General features: G+C 46.9%; 1 protein-coding gene across 3 annotated transcripts in view; it reads left to right on the forward strand.

Moving 5' to 3' along the window:
* The window catches only part of LOC121441071 (ETS-related transcription factor Elf-4), a 38,967-nt gene extending 21,860 nt beyond the window's left edge, over nucleotides 1–17,107 (forward strand). For all 3 annotated transcript variants that reach the window (XM_041642206.1, XM_041642205.1, XM_041642207.1), the window contains exons 2-9: nucleotides 7,054–7,330; nucleotides 10,197–10,368; nucleotides 10,701–10,793; nucleotides 12,228–12,416; nucleotides 13,217–13,300; nucleotides 13,386–13,578; nucleotides 14,138–14,515; nucleotides 15,664–17,107. In XM_041642206.1, coding sequence (XP_041498140.1) covers nucleotides 7,259–7,330; nucleotides 10,197–10,368; nucleotides 10,701–10,793; nucleotides 12,228–12,416; nucleotides 13,217–13,300; nucleotides 13,386–13,578; nucleotides 14,138–14,515; nucleotides 15,664–16,471 — 1,989 coding nt within the window. In that variant the 5' untranslated portion in view covers nucleotides 7,054–7,258 and the 3' untranslated portion in view covers nucleotides 16,472–17,107. The remainder of the gene's footprint in view (nucleotides 1–7,053; nucleotides 7,331–10,196; nucleotides 10,369–10,700; nucleotides 10,794–12,227; nucleotides 12,417–13,216; nucleotides 13,301–13,385; nucleotides 13,579–14,137; nucleotides 14,516–15,663) is intronic.
* The last annotated feature ends 2,209 nt before the right edge of the window (nucleotides 17,108–19,316 follow it).

The raw sequence follows: 19,316 nt of genomic DNA on the forward strand, positions 1-19,316 counted from the left end.
TTTTCAGAATAATCCTTGCTTCAAAGTATCCAGGCTGAATTCCTTGTCCAACCTTATTTCTTACTCTGATCACTCCGTAGCTTTTAACACTGTTGTTATTATTACTGTGTATGCATGTATGTATAGGCATGCATGTGCTACAACACACGTATAGAGGTCAGAGGACAATTTTGGAAGTCAGTTCTCTCCTTCCACCATGAGTTCTGAATGGAACATGGATCAACAGACTTCCATGGCAAGTGTTTTATCCTACTGTGCCATCTCCCTGACCCATATCTTTTAACGCTGTTCCATGGACAACAGACTATACATCTTGGGGTCTCCATAGCTATGTATTGCACCTCAATCTGTTACTCTTTTCCTTTGAAGTAGCTGTGGTATCCATTTCAGCTTCCCTGCCTGGCCAGCTCCATCTCCCCCACTCAGGGGCTCTTTTATAACAAGACAAAATTACTTTTCCTAAGGAATTGCTTTCCCATGCTCTGCCTTTCTTCAGGGTTCAGCAGGCCCTCCCAGTTGCTCTCTATATTAAGTTCACATTCCACTGTCTGGATCTAGATCTTGTCGACTCACTCAACTCCAAACCAGTCCTCCCAACCAATCCCTCCTTTTCTCCCAGGACAAACTACACACTTTTCTCAACCATATTTTTTCTTTCTTTGTTTTTTAGATAGGGTTTCTCTGTGTAGCCCTGACTGTCCTAGAACTCAGAAATCTGCCTGCCTCTGTTTCCTGAGTGCAGGGATTAAAAGGCATGTACCACCACCACCCAGCTCAACCATAAAGTTCATTTATTATTTTTTATTTGGGGGTAGCAAGGTCTTGCTAATGTTTTCTGAACTCCGCAACTCAGATAGATCTTCCTGCCTCAGCTTCCCAAGTATCAGGGACCACAGGTAGGTGTGTCACTGTGCCTGGCTCTTCCATGAATTTAGTAAGTGTTGGTTGTGGCCCCTCGGCCTTCATTTCATCCCTCTATGTCCATTTCCCTTTCTTCCTCTCCATCTAGGTAAAACATCCTGAATACTTAAGAAGCAAAATTACCAAGACCCACAAATAATAAATCAGACCAGGAAATTGAAAAATGCGTTCAGAGCCAGGTATGGTAGCCCATGCCTGTAATCCTAGTACTCAGAAAGCTGAAGCAGGGGCATTTGTTTGAGTAAGATGCCAGTCTGGGCTAAACATAGATACCTCAAAAATTCAAAAGAACTGGGTGGTGTTGATGCACTAGTTTAATCCCCGCACTTGGGAGGCAGAGACAGGTAGATCTCTGTGAGTTCAAGGCCAGTTGGTCTATAGAGCGAGTTCTAGGACAGCCAGGGCTGTTACACAGAGAAGTCCTGTCCCAAAGAAAAAAAAGGGAAAAAAATAAAATGACATCTGCTGTTTGGGACAAACTAGGGAGCTTTTGCCTACATTAGCTCATTTAGCCCTTGGCAGCAGCCCTTACTTAGGAGTAGTTAGGTAGGCCCATTTTCCACAGGGTAGTGACGTCCCTAAATTCCAAGGCGGAACTAGGTTTTCTACCTGAAAGGCCGTGTTCTTAGAATCTGAAGGGACCTCTATTGCCACTTCTAGGCTGTAACTGGCAACACATTGATAGCTCTGGAGTTCAGTAGCTACCCCCACTTAGCTTTGCTCCCTTCCTGCAGTCTGGTTTCCCACCATTGCCTTTTTCCCTGAGGATGTGGTGGCCCCAGGCCCCTCCAGAGGGTGCTCAGTGAGCTTTCTCCCAGTGACTGAGGAAATTGGTTCTTTTTGTCACCCCCCCTCCTCCCCCTGCCTCTCCCCTTCCTCTCCTATATTAGGGCTTCTGTAGTGCTTTTCTTGCTACATAACCACAACCCAAAGTGCTGGGCGGGGTGACGCTGGTGGGGGACAGAGCACTCCACCCCTAAGGGCCCCGAACCCAGGAGAGGAGTTTCTTCTCAGCTATCAACTGGAACTCTCCAGCTCCCATAACCCTGGGATGGGGGTGGGGGGGCATAATAGTGGGCCTGACACCCGTGCCCTCTGGAGGTCACCTGAAACTTATGCTCTATGTAACTGTTTTCTGGTTTTCAGACTTATTTCCTCCTTGGGTTTTCTTGTTTTGTTTTTAATATGTCTCTCCTTTATTTTTTTTTATTGATTGTTTTTTGTTTGGGGAAGGTTTTTGGTTTGGTTTTTTGAGACAGGGTCTAGCACGGGGTGGCCTCAATGTGCTGTGTAACCTAGACCTTGATCTTCCTATTTCAACCTCCCCTGTGCAGGCATAACAAGTGTCAACGTGCCTGTTTTTATGCAGTGCTGGGAATTGTAACCCCAGCTTTTTTTCCCCTGGCCTGGAAATCACTGTGTAGACCTGGCTGGTCTGGAGATCCACCTACCCCTGCTTCCCAAGTGCTGGTATTAAAGGTGTGTCTCACTGTGCCCACTTTTACCCAGTTTGCATGCTAGGCAAACAGTCCACCAACTGAACTGTATCTCCAGTCCTTGTTTTTTTGTTTTTTGTTTGTTTTTGTTTTTTTTAAGGCAGAGGTCTTGCTATATAACCCAGGCTGGCTTTATACTCAGGGTCCTCAAGTCTCAACCTCCTAAGTATGGGGATTAATTGCATGCCCAACCATACCCAGTTTAGGAACCTGGATTTTTTTGCAAATAAACGTAGAGAAACACCAACCTTGCAAAACCTTTCTTTTCCCTCCTCCCCCTTCCTGATTTCATCCCTAGTGAAGGTGGCAGTAGACAGAAAGGGACAAAGGAGAAGGAGCTGACAACATAGCTGTGGCTGGAGCCACTTTTCTGGGCACTTGCTCAAGAAAAAGGATTCAATTGGCTGATTGGAGTGCAGCCCTAATTGGGACAAGGTTGTGGGTTTGAGTTCTGTAGATGGCTTAGTTCTGCTCTGTTCAGGACTGCACACTTGATTCCTGACTCTGGCCCTCTGGCACTTAAATACAAGCTACTGGTCACATGGTAAGGCAGGCGCAATCTCCTCCGCACTTAACCAGAGGAAAGGCTGTTTTTTACGTAGAGGGGACAGCTGTTCTGTTCCTGGGGCAGCTTCCATTTTGTTTGTGGCTGTTGGGGGAGGGGCGGTGAAGGAGTGGGAAATGACATGAAGGAAATTGTCATTTCCTTTCCAAAGAATTCCAGAAAGGTTTCATGGAGAATGAGGTATTTCAGGAGTGACAGTTGGCTCTGAGAGGATGAGGAACTGGAGGAGAATTGTGCTGTGTGGCCCAGCTGACCATCTGGCCCCCATGTTTCTTGGCATGTGTGAAAATGCCATGGGTATTACCAGCAATTCTGAGAGCCATTGACTCAGCTGATCAAACCTAGATTTAAACTCCCTTGGTAGCGATTGTGGACGTGGCTTTCACCTCAAAGCTGCCCCTTGTGGGGGAGGCCTAGACGGGTGGGCGCTGGAGGCCGCTTAATGTGTTTCAGTGACAGTCCCAGAAAGGAAGTATCTGTACCTCTAAAAGGGGCCTAGTTATGGTGATGCACCATCATCCTAAACCACTTCTATGCCCCTTGGTTTTGAAGTGCAGTTGGACCGTCAGAGCCAAAGGTGTGTGTGTTTACAGGCGCCCTGGCCTTTTTGCTCCCTCTTGTGGTACACACTCTTGGCAATGCACATCAGACTTCAGTGTATCAACCAGGCATCATTTCCCACTCCAGTAAGATAGATTTGGGAATGGACTTTGCCTGGAGCCATTTGTGTCTTCTGACCTCCACTCACTAGTAAAGCAGTGTCCAGGAGGATTACAGGCCACTGAAGCTGTGGCCTAGCCAAAGGGCTGTGAGAGGACCCTGGACAGAAGAACCTTCATGTCTTTCTCACCTACCTCTAATAGGGTGTGCCTTCTGGGGTGGTGGCTTCTTTGGTTTCAAGTTCCTGGGAGAGGGAGGTTATTTTGAGGCACTGGGGGGGGGGGGGGTGAGTGAGTGAATATGCAAATGAGCCTTTCTCTCCCTCTCACTTTCAAATCCTCAAACTTTTGAAGGGGGAGGGGGAATTTCTGGACTGAAAAGTTCCATGGTTGGTTTCTTAGCCTTGCCCCCGCCACCATCACCACCACAGCCACACACAGTCCTTAGCTTCAGGCAGAACCAGATCACCAGAGATGGTTTTCTAAGATCTTCCAGCACTAGATAGGAGTTTAGATACTTGAACATGAAGGTACATAAAAGAATGCTACTGGAATTACCATTCTCATTTCAAACTTGTTTCAGCTTTCTACCTACGTTGATGGTTAAAGGTTCCTTGCAATCCAACACAGTGCTCTGGGAGCCCTTTCCTCCTCCACACTTCCTTAGCAGAGTGGACCTACGACTGGGAATCACTCACTCGAGGGCCCGTAGGCCCCATACCTATGCTAGGGTTGGCTCTTTTTCCCTGGGAAGCACACAGTCAAACATCCTTGTTGACCAGCAGAAGCCTGGCCTGCCCAGCCCTCCCCTATCTTCTCCACAGCATTCGCTTGGGCTTGTCATTCTCACTCAGGCAGCTCAGGCTACCTGCCCTGAAGGAGCAGGAGGAGGAACCTACGATTGAGTTTGTGGCTTTGCAAGCTGGCCAGACCAGAGCAGCCCTTTGACACACAGAGGCTCTCACGCATATGTCCTCATACTTGGCACACATGCACACACCCCGAATAAGCATATATACCTGTGGTCTGTTTGCACACTCACAGCAGACAGACACCTCTGTAATTAGAAATGCAAAAAATAATATCAATTTAACCTCTGAGTTTGTACGTTTCTCCTTAACTGTAGTCAGTGTACATTTACTAATATACAGCTTCAAAAATATACAGTGGATGCTCGCAGGCCAGTACCATTCATTCACTCATTGGTTCTTTCTTTTGTTCCTTTCTTTTTTACATTTATTTATTTATTTATTTTTCTTGTTTTGGTTTTGTGTGTGGGGGTATAGGGGCAGTGTGTTCATGTGGGTGCAGGTATGTACTATGCTAACCCACATGTGTGTATATCATACCTATGGAGGCCCAGAGGTCAGCCTCTCAGGAATTGTCTGTCCTCCTTGGTATTTGTTTGAGAGGAAGGACTCTCATTACCCTAATGTTCACAGAATAGGCTACCTGCAGGTCCCAGAAATCTGCCTGCCATATTGCCTGAGCCCTAGGATTATAAGCATGCTCTCTCGTGCCTGGCTTTTTTTCATTGAATTCAGGTGTTCATGCTTTCATGGAAAGTACTTTAAAGACTGGGCTATCTCCCAAACCTGGTTTTTATAACCCATGCTAGTCTTGAAACCACAGTGATCTATCCACCGCAGCCTCTCAAATACTGGGGCTATGAGCATGAGCTACCACGCCCATCACTGCTCCTTTTTTCTTGCATTTATTCCATAAACCAAACACAAGTCAGTATCTAATAGGGAAGGTAGGGAAATGCAAATAGCACCAGCAAAACTTTTGAAAATGAAATGCTGGTTTAGGAAGAGAAAACAAGAAGACAAACAAACCTGAAAGGAAGGGCCCCAGTGAGTGACCCGGGGCAGGAGCAGAGATTGCCTCACAAGTTTCATGCTAAGACAAAGTGGGCTTAGATGAAAGTGATAGCCTCCATTTGATTATTATGAGAATGTTTCCTAAGGGCAGAGAGACTGGCCTGTGGGAGGGCAGGAGCATTGGGATGCAGCTCTTGAGGGAACTTAGACTAGGGGAGCCAGACACAAATGGTACTGCAAGGTCTTGCAGTCACTGAGGAATAGGGTCATATACAGGTTTGAGTGGGGAAAGGTGGAACTATGGAACCAGAATAAGGCTATTGTCACCACCAGCCCCACTCTCCCATCCCCACAGTTCCACTGGGGATGGACCTAACAGAGAGTTCTCTCTTCCATCCAAAGGAAACTCTACTCTGATGGGTAAAACTGAACTGAGCAACTTCTCCAGGCTGTTTGATGGAGTAGGTGGAAAGGTGTGGGGGCGGAGACTGGGTGGGGCTAGCCCTGTGGGCTAACGGAAAGGAAGTGGGAGAGGCTTGGGTGTCTCCTGTGGAGGAGAGCTAGCGGTCATCAGAGAGGTCACTTGTGGCACCCCCTTTGCTCCCCCCATCTGTTCCTCATTCATTTCCCAGTCAGGATAAGGTTTTGCCGCCCTGGCACTACTAACATAGGAGTAAGGAGTTGGGTTGTGTGCTCTTGTGGATAACCTGTGTTCTGGTTCCAGTGGTTGAATCAGCCTGCGTGTAGTTATCCACACATTGCAAACACAACACACACTGAAAAGAACCCAAAGGGCAAAAGACCTGGTACCTGGATAAGTGCAAAGGCCGATGTGTTCCTAGTGGAAGAGCAGAACAGGCTGTCGGAGGGAGTCTGTGGAGATCAGGTCTTTGGGAGTTGGCCATGGGTGTGATCATGCTAGAAGCACCCTGAGGCTCTAACAGGAGGAGTAGATGCAGGGGAAGCGACAGGCAGCTGTAATGCCTTGCTAGCTTAAGAGGCACTGGGGAGAGACTTCAGCATACTGAGATTTCCTGGAATATGGGGGCTGGGCCAGCCATAGAGGATGAGGAAGGTTCTGCTGGCCCCTCCCCCAGCCAGGGCTCTCCTCACAAGTTCCCTGGGTGACAGTTCAGTCTTGAAACTGAAAGCAAAGCTAAGGCAAGAGTGCAAACCCACAGACAGCACAGCACGGAGGCCACCCTGTGGTGGGCAGTGGGGGTAGGGTTGCTAATGAGCATACAAGGCATATGACCTACCAGCCATGACACTCCTCCTCTCCCTACCCCAAATGAGACATTTCCTCCTCTGCAGACATCTTTGAGCCAGCTGGTCCTCACTTCTAAGGTAAACTGAGCCCTTGAGCTCCCTGGTTCTCTCACACCCACACCTACATGAGTCTTTCTCAAGCTAGGATAGTTAATGGAGTTTTTCCTGCTACTGCCTTGTGCCAGGCCAGGTCGTTTCTACTGTTGCTCTGCTGGAAGTCTGTCCAGGCACAGCAGATCCTCTCCAGTCACCAGCTAATCTGGCCACAGAGCTCAAGGAAGTTGTCTTACTCACTGTCTCCATGTCTCCCTTCTCCTTAGGTTGCTCTTGAGGTTGGCTTAGCCCAGCATGCAGTTTTGAGCCTGGCTTAGGCCACACCCACTCCAACTCTGGATATCCTCCACGGAGGCTCAGAGAAGGCACTACATTTATCCTAAAGTACCTGAATAACATCTCTTCATAAAGAAACCACCGCAGCTCCAGGGAGCCGGGGGAGTGTCACTGTCAGCTCTGGCAGAAGCCAGTATGGCTATTGCCCTGCAGCCCAGTGATTTGGTATTTGAGTTTGCAAGCAACGGGATGGATGACATCCACCAGGTATGGCCTCTGGGAATAAAACGCAATCAGCCAATATGGGCAACTAGGGGGACACAGACACACAAACAGCCAGCCTGTGAGTCCAGGGGGATTGATAGCTAACTAGTCAGCAAATACCAATCAGGCACCTGCTATATTAGAGCACTGGGTCCGTCTGCCAGCCAGCCTGTGCACCAGCTACTTTTAGGTGTCACTGAATGGTCACTCAGGAAGCTCATTACTTCATGCCATTATAGCAGGGGCAGTCACTGTGCTGGCCAAGTAATTATTAGGCCAACTGGCTGAGCTGTGAGTCAACTGGTAAATGGGACTAAGTGGACACTTACATACTACTGAACATCATGTAGGGTGTCTGCTACTTTCCTTCAGCCCCAATGTCATAGTAAGAAAACTGCTAGGACAAATACATGGCAAAGAGGACACTGCCAGCTGGACTTACACCATAATATCTTCAGATGCATGGTTCTAGACAAGTTGGTGGGCTCACCCATAAATGTCTTCTCAGGCTGAGGATTTAGGATATGACAGAGATGGGCTCTTTGGGCAGGAGGAAGATGGAAAATAGGATAGGATCCTGGTATTCTGGTTCCCATTGCTTTGTCCCTTGTGCACTGGAGCCAAGAGGATGCACTTTCTGTGTTGCTAGATATTATACTTACTCAGCTCTTTAACAAGGAGAAAGATGAGGAAAAAAGAAAGGGAGAATCGAAAGAAAAAATGCTGGGTTTTAATCTCAGTTGGGACACAATGTCACCTGTCAAAGTCTTTCCCCTGCCCTATCTAGCTGCTGAATCCCAAATCTTATCCAAGAGAAGATCTAGCTGAATATTTCCAAAGCTCTGAGGGAGTCCCATGCTCTCTGTCTATGGGAGGGTAGGAAACTCTTACTGGGCTAACCAAAGACTGCCCTCTAGTGAACTTTGAGCACATTGTACTTTCTGACCTCTGGGTCTTGAACAAAATAATTCAGCTTTGTTGTCTGTTCTGGGGTATGCAGTCTCGTGGAAGGCATCAAACAAGAAGGGAAGAAAAGTTAAACATTATCTGGATTCTCAGTGCAACTTTTCATCGTTCCTTTCTTTCCAGCTCTGCCAACAGCTATTCCTATTCTTTGTACTCCAAGCACCCCTCTACCCTCAGTGCTGGACAGCCTTTCCTCAGCATTGGACAGCCTCTGGTCCAATTGAGAGAAACTCAAAGCCAAGGCTTCCCTCAGTTGCCCTATTTTCTCCCATTCATCTCTACATCTGCTATTTTTATTCCCTTGCCCAGGTAACTGCTATCCTCTCATATAACTGTTCTTATCTACCTCTGAGATCTCAAAAAAATTAATCACTTTCTCTCTCCCTTTCTCCACTTCTTCCTTGCTCTCTGCTTCCTTCTATTCCTCCTGCCTCCCTCCTTCCCTCTGTCATCTCTTCCCCCCAATCTCTCATCTTTCACAGCTTTCAGCTATAACTCTTAGGGTGTCCCCCGCTCTGAAATCTTCCCTTCAGAATACCAGCTTCTTAGCTTCCCCACGGGGCAGTCTCCTCCCCATGCTTTTGCATTTTCATCTGCCTTTTACTCAACAGACAACAATCTTTACAGTTAAATATCAGAAATAGAAAGAATCTAATAACTGATAGATAGATAGATAGATAGATAGATAGATAGATAGATAGATGTCAGAAATAGAAAGGATCTCATAACTCATAGATAGATAGATAGATAGATAGATAGATAGATAGATAGATAGATAGATAGACAGATAGATAATGAATATACTTAGGTTAAGCAACAATACATGGGACTGAAGAGGTGGTTCAGCAGTTAAGAGCACTTGTTGCTCTTGCAGAAGACCCAGGTTAGGTTCTTAGCACCCACATCTGGCAGGGCACAACTGCTGTCTGTAACTTCAGTTCCAAGCAACTCTCTTCTGACTTCTGTGAATACCAAACACTCACATGGTACACCTAGATACATGTAGGTAAAACACTGAAAATTTTTAAAGAAACAAAACATTTGTTTCCTAGAAGCTCCTAATGTATAAGATAACTAATGTAACTTATTCAATGTCAGGGCCTGTTGTGACTGCATTATGTTTACTGATCTGTCTAAACTATCTATGGGATCAATAATATGGGTTTTATAAATAAGGCCGTTGACACACAGAAAGATTAGGAAACTTTCCTAGAGTCATGGTGCTAGGAAATAACAGACAGTTTAAAATCCAGATAATCTGGCTCTGGATCAGTGCAATCCAATCCAAATTTATGGATTGCTAGAAATGTTCTATATCTGTGTAGTGCAATATAGGACCACTAGTCACATATTGCTTTAGAGTACTTGCCAAGTAGTTGTGCATTGAGCCCCCTCACCCTTGCTATCAAGTGACTCTTCTCATAGACTCAGCTCTAACCTCAGACCATGGACTAACTAACCCAACAAATCAAAAAAAAAATGTTTGCCTAGGTTGGGGCTACAGATCAATGGTAAAGTGCATGCATGTTTTGCATATACAAGGCCTGTACTGAACATACACAAAATACTTGACTGAGTGCAGGTCCTACAGAGCTGTCATCTCTATTAATCAACATCCCACTTAAAGCATAACCTAGGGGGCTGGCAAGATGGCTTAGTAATTAAAGGTGCCTGCTGCAAAGCCTAATGACCCACATGATGGAAGAAAAGAACCAACTCCAGAAAGTTGATCTCTGACCACCACCACACAAATGCTGTGATAATACCCCACCTCTAAAAAGAACAAAATAAAAAGCGTAATTAAAAGAAACATCACCTAGTGAGGTGGGTCTTGATGTCTGGTAGGGTGGGCTTCTTGGAAGAAATGGATGAGCCTTGACCCACAACTTTTTCTTCTCCATAGCTGGAAGACCCTTCAGTGTTCCCAGCTGTGATTGTGGAGCAGGTCCCCTATCCTGAATTACTGCATCTATACTCAGGACTGGATCTGGATGATGTCCACAATGGCATCATAAGGGACAGGACCTTGTGCATGACACAGGATCAGATCCTAGAAGGCGGTATTTTGCTGGCAGGTTTGTTCTTTTTGTGGTCAGGGAAGGTATATGGTGGAGAGAGGACTTCTGCGTTTAGGGAACAGCAGGTCACTGTGGCTGCTAGTAACCCCACATAATAGGCAAGGCTTCCCACAAAAGACGGGGAAGACATCTCAATCCATTTATACACTCCTCAGGTGGGGTGGCACAAAGAATGGAAACCAGGTTGGGGAGGGGGATTGGGTGGGAGAGACTCTGGTGTCTGCCCAGCTGTACCACAGAGTCCCTTCTTGGGTTGGCCCTCATTATAACTGTTCTGAAGCCTGACAGAACTATCCTTTCTACCCCCACCCCATGGAACTTGGAACCAGATGACAATGAGTCCACCTCACAAAATGTGTCATCTACTGAAGTCCTATTCAATGTGGAATCTCCCAATGAAGTCCTGGATGAGAAGCAGATCTGTAAGTTTGAACTCGAGTACCTAAATTCAAGGGGACAAAATATTCCACTTCGCATACATACATTGGATTTTCAGAAACATGTCCATTAGGTCTAGGTACTTGCATCTATCAATATACATGGGAAGAAATTCCAGCCTGGACTGACAAGAGAGGGTCAGGAAGGCACTAGAGACAAGGGAAAGATGGCCAGGAAAATGTTGGTGTTATTTCACCAATTTTTTGGCAAATATACATACAACAAAACTTAGTCAACTTGAAGGGTACAACTCAGCAGTGGTAAGTGATTTCACATTGTTGAGCAGCTATCATGGCCATCTTTAGAGTTCTTTACATCTGATAAAACTGAATGAATAATCCATTACCTGTTCTTTTCTTTTTTCTTTTTTCTTTTTTTTTTTTTTTTTTGGTTTTTCGAGACAGGGTTTCTCTGTGGTTTTGGAGCCTGTCCTAGAACTAGCTCTTGTAGACCAGGCTGGTCTCGAACTCACAGAGATCCGCCTGCCTCTGCCTCCCGAGTGCTGGGATTAAAGGTGTGCGCCACCACCGCCCGGCTTACCTGTTCTTTTAAAATATTTTTATTAAAATTTAAATTATACTTTGTGTGTGGGTGTGTGGGTGTGCATATGCCATATCGTATGTGGAGGTCAAAAGACAACTTTTAGGAGTTGATTCTCTCCTCCCATCGTGTTGGTCCTGGGGATCGAACTCAGGTCATAAGACTTGGCAGCAAGTGCCTTACCTATCAAACCCTCTCACAGCCCTTGTTGCCTGTTCTTGAAGGCCAAATTCTAAGAGGCCACAGATGCCTATTGGTCTTCCATGGCCCATAGATCCTTAGAAAACCTCCCAGGTAGCACCTTTCAGCTCCTTCTCCAGAAGGTACTCTAATGCTTCAAAAGAGTGCCCCCCCACTCGATTGCCCTTGCCCAAGGTGGGTACTATGACATAATTGAAGACAAAAAAATCTCTGAGGCTAAAAGAAATTTCTTCCCTTGCCTCTCACTAATATTGAGCCAGGATTCAACAAATAATGACCATGGCACATGACTTGCCATTTCTTAGTTTCCTTATCAGGAAAGCAGAGAAATTAGGCTTAATGATTTCTGAAGTCCTTTTGAGTTGTCATTGAGTGGACATTCAAATCCTTTATCTGAATGCAACCTAGACCTTCCCCACTACTGGCAGTCAGCAGTAATTGTAGCCATTGTGATTGGGGTTGATCAATGTCTACAGCTCTGCAAATGTTTCCTCATTTCATGGGGCAAGACCCCCAAGATAGCTTTAGGTGTATCCTATGTCTGGGGCTACAGAGAATGACATCCCCACCATCCCCCATGCTGACCACTTTGCTCTGGAGCCACAGCACTAGAGATAAGGGGGGGGTGGGCTATCTTTGCCCTTGGCTTTGCTCACCACGACCCTTTCTTCTTGCAGTCAGCACACCTGAAATACTTCCAGACTCAGACTCTGTACAGGCCATCAGTCTGCCCAACTTCCTGTTTTCTGCCACTGAACCTGAAGACCCAAAGACAAGCGATACTGGTGACCAGAAGGAACAGTCTCTGGAGGAGAGGGTCTCCAGAGAGGAAAGTCCTAAGAAGATCGGGAAGTCAAGGAAGAGAAGTAAGGCTTTGGGAGTCTTCTTTGCTGGAGGAAGTTTTGGGGGACTGGGAGGCCCAAGGACTTAGTGGCTTGAGGCTCACAGATGCCTTAAGAGGCTATCACTTTGGTCCAGCAGGGATGAATTAAAGGTCACTGTTTTGTAAGTCTTGGATTCACTAGGTTTTCATTCCAAAGCCTGGCCTTTCTCCTGCAGCTCCTATCTGTTTAGCACGTTCATAAACTCCTCTAAGCAATGCCAGTAGTTTCAGTTGATTGGATCCTAGATTGGGTGTTGGGACACCAGGCCTAGCCTCTGGGCTAGTTCCTGGACTTCGGGGACCTTCACTTATAAAAATGAGTCATGCCGTATGCTTATCTAGCTTCTATTGCACTTATGAAACAGGCCATCTATGCAAGGACTTTGGGCTTTCCCAAGCCCCTGTGTTATTGATTTACTTGGGGGATGGCTGCTTGATATTGCATCAGTACGCCTATTCATCTCTCTGTACTACACTGGCCTGCACCACAAAAACACCTGTAGGCTGTCTTCCATTCGAAAAGTTAGGTCAGGAATGTCTGCCCTGGTTTTTTTCTAAAGGTACTTTTGCAAACCTTGTATCTTCCTATGTGGTAGCCTTGATGTGGGGTTCCCTTTAGAGACTGAAATGGATGGTGCAGATGCCTGTTCCCTGTGGCTGTGGGGAAGGGTTGGACCTCCTGCCTTAGTGACCTGACTTGCCAGGGGTGGTTGGTCCTGTCATAGCCAGCTTGCCCAGATAACTTTGAACTCAGCTTTCTGCTTACCCACTTTCTTCTCACAGGCCGAAAGACAAAGAACAACCGAAGTACCTCACCTGTCACTGACCCCAGCATTCCCATACGGAAGAAATCCAAGGATGGCAAAGGTATGGCTGGGGCTCAGGTGAGGTGAGCAGGCTGCCCTTTAATTTCAGAGTCCTGAGCTGCCCCTAACTGCCTACCCCTCTGCAGGCAGTACCATTTATCTGTGGGAGTTCCTTCTGGCCCTTCTACAAGACAGAAACACCTGCCCCAAGTACATCAAGTGGACCCAGCGAGAGAAAGGCATCTTCAAGTTGGTGGATTCCAAGGCTGTGTCCAAGCTGTGGGGCAAGCAGAAAAACAAACCTGACATGAACTATGAGACCATGGGGCGGGCTCTAAGGTAGGAGTTGTGGAAACATAGAATTCATGCCCTGAGGGATTACCAAGATCTTCCTATGCCCAAGGAGGCTCTTCCATTTGAAGGAAGGCCTGCCCAGTCCCCTCTAGGATGTGGATCTAACGTTCCCATTTTCTTCTTCAGAAATCCTTGTATCTCTGTATTGAAAAGGGTATTTAGCTCCACACACACCCAATCTCCTCACATTGTGGAAGCCAGAGATGGCCTTGAGTTGTCCCAGATGGGTTGTCAGGCCAGGGAGCTGTCGAACTTCTATCACCCATCCCTTCGCTCCTTCCCCCTCTTCACTCACTGTCCTCAGCCCCAAAACAGTATTGGGGTTGGCACTCAAGACCCCTTTTTGTACATGTGTTAGACTGGAAAATTTTGTAAAATGTCATTATGTACAAGATTCCTCCCTACCCCACTCTTGGACTGCTCCTCCCCAGCCTGCCTGAATCCCATGCTTGTCCTGCTCTAGAGACTAGCATGGACAGATGTAGAGACAGGGCCTCCTTATTCAACTCTGGTAAGCTCACCAATCCACTTTTTGGCCTTCCAGATATTACTACCAAAGAGGAATCCTGGCCAAAGTAGAAGGGCAGAGGCTGGTATACCAGTTTAAGGAGATGCCTAAAGACTTGGTGGTGATTGAAGATGAGGAGGAGAGCACTGAGACACCTGAAGCCCCTCCCCAGGCTTCTACTTCTTCCACACCCTCTACCAGCACCATCCGGAGAGCCAGCTCCAGGGTCTTAACCAGAACCTCCCCCCACGACAAGGATAGCACTTCCTGGGAGAAGCCAAAGGTTCAACATACTGGTCTCCAGCCATCTGCAAGTCTGGAGTTAGGACTGTCTGTGGATGAGGAGGTCCCCACTACCTCCACCATGCTTGTCTCTCCACTACAGAGCCAGGCCAAGCTTACCAAAACTGTGAGGTAAGGGCATCAAAGTAATTGGAGTCTTTCTTTAGTCCCTTTATGTTGGGTGTAAGGGGTCAGTTGTCACCTTCCTGGAAAGCTCTGCTGTGTTTCCAGTTTTTGCCAGATCTTCACAGAACTCCCTGAGACGCAAGCAGGGCACTTACTGGTCAGGAGAGGAATGATGGGGCTGAGAGAGGGTTCAATGGTTAAGAGTGTAAACTTCTCTTGCAGAGGACCCAGGTTTGGTTCCCGGACATAAATTGGGTAGCTCATAACCGCCTGTAACCAGTCCAGAGGAGCTAGCACCCTCTTCTGGTCTCACTGGGTATGGCACACACACACACACAAATTAGCAAAGTTATTTTTAATCTTAAAAAATGCAGTTAAAAATAAATCTTGAGAGAGAGGGAGGGAGGAAGGGAGAGAGGTGACTTGCCTGGGGTCACATAGCAGAGTAATCCAAAGCAAACACTTCACTTGGGGGAGGGGCTTTTGCTACAAGATATGACTGGTCTTGTGACTTCAGAGTGTGTCCTCAGGAGCCATCTGGGGCTTCTACATCTGGACCCATGCCATTAAGTCTCTTCTACTTCACAACGGAGTATGTACGTTGCAGACATAAAACTGCCTTCCATGTCTCTTGGAAAGCACTCACTTTCTTTGATGCTAAAGGGCCTACAGTTCTCTCTGAAAAGATTGGATTTTTGGTTATGTCTATACCCCATGGTTTGGGCCATGGGGACACTTTTCAGAGGAGGAGAAGCAGTTGAATAGAATGTAGAGGAACATGCACTTTAAGTTTCATAAGGCTTGCATGCAAAGTCCCTGCTCCAGTCTTTACTAGCTCTGTGGGCTGTGGACTGTGTCCCTCAGTTTCTTCAAACTGATGCATAATATTATATTATATTATATTATATTATATTATATTATATTATATTATATTATATTGTATTATATTATATTATATGATGCTTATTCAGTTCATGGGTGGTTTTGAAGTTTGAATAGTATCAGTCTTCTAGAATAATCTCTACAAATTAACAAATATTACCTAGAGTAATAGAGGCACAACTGATGTACAACTCCATTCCTCTTGTGCCCTCATTCTTAGCCAGCTAGGGTGCTTCCTGCCTTAACCAGCTCTGTTTTCTGTTTCTTCTCAGTACTTCTTCAGTGCCCAGTAACATCCACCTAGGAGTAACCCCTGTGGGACCGGGCTCCACTGTCACTCTGCAGACCATCCCGCTGACTACGGTGCTGACCAATGGGCCTCCTGCCAGTACTACTGCTCCCACTCAACTCGTTCTCCAGAGTGTTCCACAGGTGTCAACATTCAAGGACACCTTCACTTTGCAGGCCTCCTTCCCCCTGAACACCAGTTTCCAAGAGAACCAGGTGGCAACCCAAGGGGCTCCATTGATCCTCAGTGGCCTCCCTCAACTTTTGGCTGGGGCTAACCATTCAAGCAACCCAGTACCATCCCAGGTCATAAGTGCTGGCTCAGCAGGGCCTAGCTCTCAGCCCCCTGGGACTGTCATTGCTGCCTTTATCAGGACTTCCGGTGGCACATCAGTGCCTGGGGTAAAGGAGGGGCCCTTGAGGTCCCCCTCATATGTGCAGGGTGTGGTGACTGGGCCTCCCGTGGAGGGGCTGTTGGTTCCTGAAGAGACCCTGAGAGAGCTCCTGAGAGATCAGGCTCATCTTCAGCCACTTCAGAGTCCGGTGCTTTCAAGGGGTTCCCATAACCTGAGCCTTGTGGGGAACCAGACTTTATCTCCCCCCAGCCGCCCCACTGTTGGGCTAACCCCAGTGGCTGAACTTGAGCTCTCATCAGGCTCAGGGTCCATGCTTGTAACTGAGCCTAGTGTGACCACATCTGGGAGCCTGCTGACCACATCTCCAACCCCCGCCCCTTTCTCCCCATTCAATCCCACTTCCCTTATTAAGATGGAGTCTCCTCATGACATATAAAGAAAGGGATCACAAGTATGACCTACCAGGCAAGTTTATGAAGCATTTTCATGTGGACTTAAGTAGGTAGAATACCTGCCCTTATCTAGTGGGGTGTGATACATTTGATACCAGGTCCTCCAGGCCTGTCTTGACATCACCATGATCCAACTATGTCCAGCTCAAGTATCCCTTGACATCAGGCCATGGCCTTCAAGAGCACTGGGGAGTTGTTATGCTCTTGGAAGGATTATGGGATAACTTGCTGATAGAGGGAGGGCCCCAAGCCAGGAAACACCTTGTGGCCAGAGCTGGTCAGAGGCCACATGAGAAGAGTCAAGCCTGGTTATACTTTGTTATCTATAGTCCCTACACAGGGAACTTACCATCCCATATGTGAATATCTTCGTGTGTATTTGTGTGCACTTGTAGGTCTATGCCTTCATTTCTTTGAGGAGGATGGGATGTAGATGTCAGGTCTTTTCTTCAAGTGTGTGTGTGTGTGTGTGTGTGTGTGTGTGTGTGTGTGTGTGTATCCGTCCGTCCATTCCTAGGTCAGCCACAGACATGAGGCAGTTTTAAGAGAAAGTGCTATCATCTATCTATCTATCTATCTATCTATCTATCTATCTATCATCTATCTATCTATCTATCTATCTATCTATCTATCTATCTATCTATCTCGTCTGTCTCTCTCTCTCTCTCTCTCTCTCTCTCTCTCTCTCTCTCTCTCTCTCTCTCTCTCTCCTCTCATAGCCACAATGCCATTCTGAGACTAGAAAGTACCAGCTGAATGTCCCCAGTCTGGATAGATGTCATGGAGATGGAACAGGTCTAGGTAGGAGAGCTTCAATGGGCGCATATGCCGAGAGGACATTGCTAAGGGACAAGAGGCCACATATGCTAACAGCATAGCAGGATGGAAAAGAAGCATACCTAGCCTTGGGAGCAATTGTTTGCCATAGTCACCTTGCCATCAGGCTGGAACCTGAAGTACTTTGCCCCAAAGCACTTACCTATAGTCAGCCCCAATTATAAAGTCCCTAGGCAGGTCTGAATGAACTGAACGTTTGTGGCCAGACCTTTGGCTGTGTGTGCGATCATCCCTATGCTTGACAGTAACCTTTTTTTGGCACAGCGGTCCCCATTCCCTGTCTCAGGTGCCTTCTTCATTCTGTTTGAGATGTTCCACCTGTCACGAGTTGCTGAGGCTAGTGGCGTGGCAACCCAGCTCCAGCTACATAGTGCTCTCTATCCTGCCCTCTCCCTCTCAGGTGGACCATTGCTTTTCATTTCTAGCTATCAAACCTAACCCAATTCTCTGTTCACCAAGAAGACAAGAGCTAGTACACATGAGTTCCCATAGCTCCTGTCGGCACAATTCGACTCTGCTTCTTGTCTGTTCCTGCTGCACAAGGTTCTGATCTCTCTTAAAGTCAGCCTCTCTGCCGAGGGCCTCCTTCTCCCTTCCTTGAACCTGCTTGCCTCTCTCCTACCAGGTGTAGGGGCAATGCTTAGAGATGTGAGGCCCAGAAGCAACTTTAGCCTCTGGTAAATTTGGTTAATGTGAACCAGTGCTCCAGGACCTTTGCTATGTCCTTTGTGCCAAAGCACCCACTTGACCTAACTACCTCCCTGGCTGGTCATCATTCTCTCCTACTGTTCTAGCTCCTTCCCTGCGGGGGTGGGGGGGCATCTGTGGTTATGCAGGTGCATTTGCTACATTCCCAGCAATTGGCACTGAAATATCTGTGCTAATAAAATCAGCTTATGATGACACTCTCTCGGTGGTTGGAAATAAGCATCTTGAGAAAAGGTCATCCTTGTTGTTGCTGTTATTGTTGCTGTCATATTTGGGTTTTAGTTTTTTGAGACAATATCTCATATAGCTTGTTGGCTTCGAACTTGCTACGTACGTGAAGATGACCTTGGAATTCTGGTTCTCTTCCTCCTCCACTTTGTGAGTGCTAGAATTGCAGGCGTGTACCACCATGCCCAGTTCGTGTTGTTCTATGGATCAAACCCAGGACTTTGTGCAGGCTAGACAAGCATGCTCATCAATTGTGCTACACCCCCAGCTCAACCAGTTTTAGTGAGCACAAAGGCACACTGTGAGCTGAGATCATCCTACAGCAACCTGGAATCTAATATCTGTATGCACTTCCTAGCTCCAAGGAAATTAATTATCTTAAGGCCATCAACACTTTTCATAGCACTTCTATACCTATTGTGCTTTCTGTTTCTGTGTGGGCTTCTCATCATCTCTTTATATGTGGGTGTTCTCCTGGGGTCCCACCATTGTCATGGGCCAGTTCTTTGAAATGAGTTATTGAATCCAGAGCCTACTTTTCTAAATCCCTGGCCCACGCTCTAGTTAGCTGCTTCCTGACCTTCTAGACTGGAATTCTCCGAGCTGTCCTATGGCTACCTGCACTTGACCCTGTCCCTCTCCCTCATCTCCTGACATCTGGCCTGTCTTCATTTCAGAGCCTCCAGCCCAGCTCATGCTGCTCACCTCCCCCCTTCCTGTCCAGCACTTCCCATCTTGCAGGTCACTTATTCTGTCCTTCTGCCAAAAGGCCTTCAATGAGTCCTTGCCTGCAGGTAGGGCCAGTATTTAAAATACGCATCCTCCAGGCTTTTCTAGAGGTTTAGCATTAACCCTTTAGTTTCTTAAATATGACATGGTCCAGGGTGTTTTGCAGGAATTGGGGAGCACTTGGAGAGCTGTGGGCAGTAATTCTAGACAGAACCAAAGTTTGGTATCAGCTCCTCCAGGAAACAATGCTCAAGTGTGGCCCTTCACTATTGGGTCTTGTCTAATACTCCCCACCGCACGCCAAGGTACTACTCCTAAAGAATTCCA

This window comes from Microtus oregoni, unplaced genomic scaffold (genome assembly GCF_018167655.1).
Source record: "Microtus oregoni isolate MIOR12 unplaced genomic scaffold, Mior012 000073F_001, whole genome shotgun sequence".
Taxonomy (NCBI): Eukaryota; Metazoa; Chordata; class Mammalia; order Rodentia; family Cricetidae; genus Microtus; species Microtus oregoni.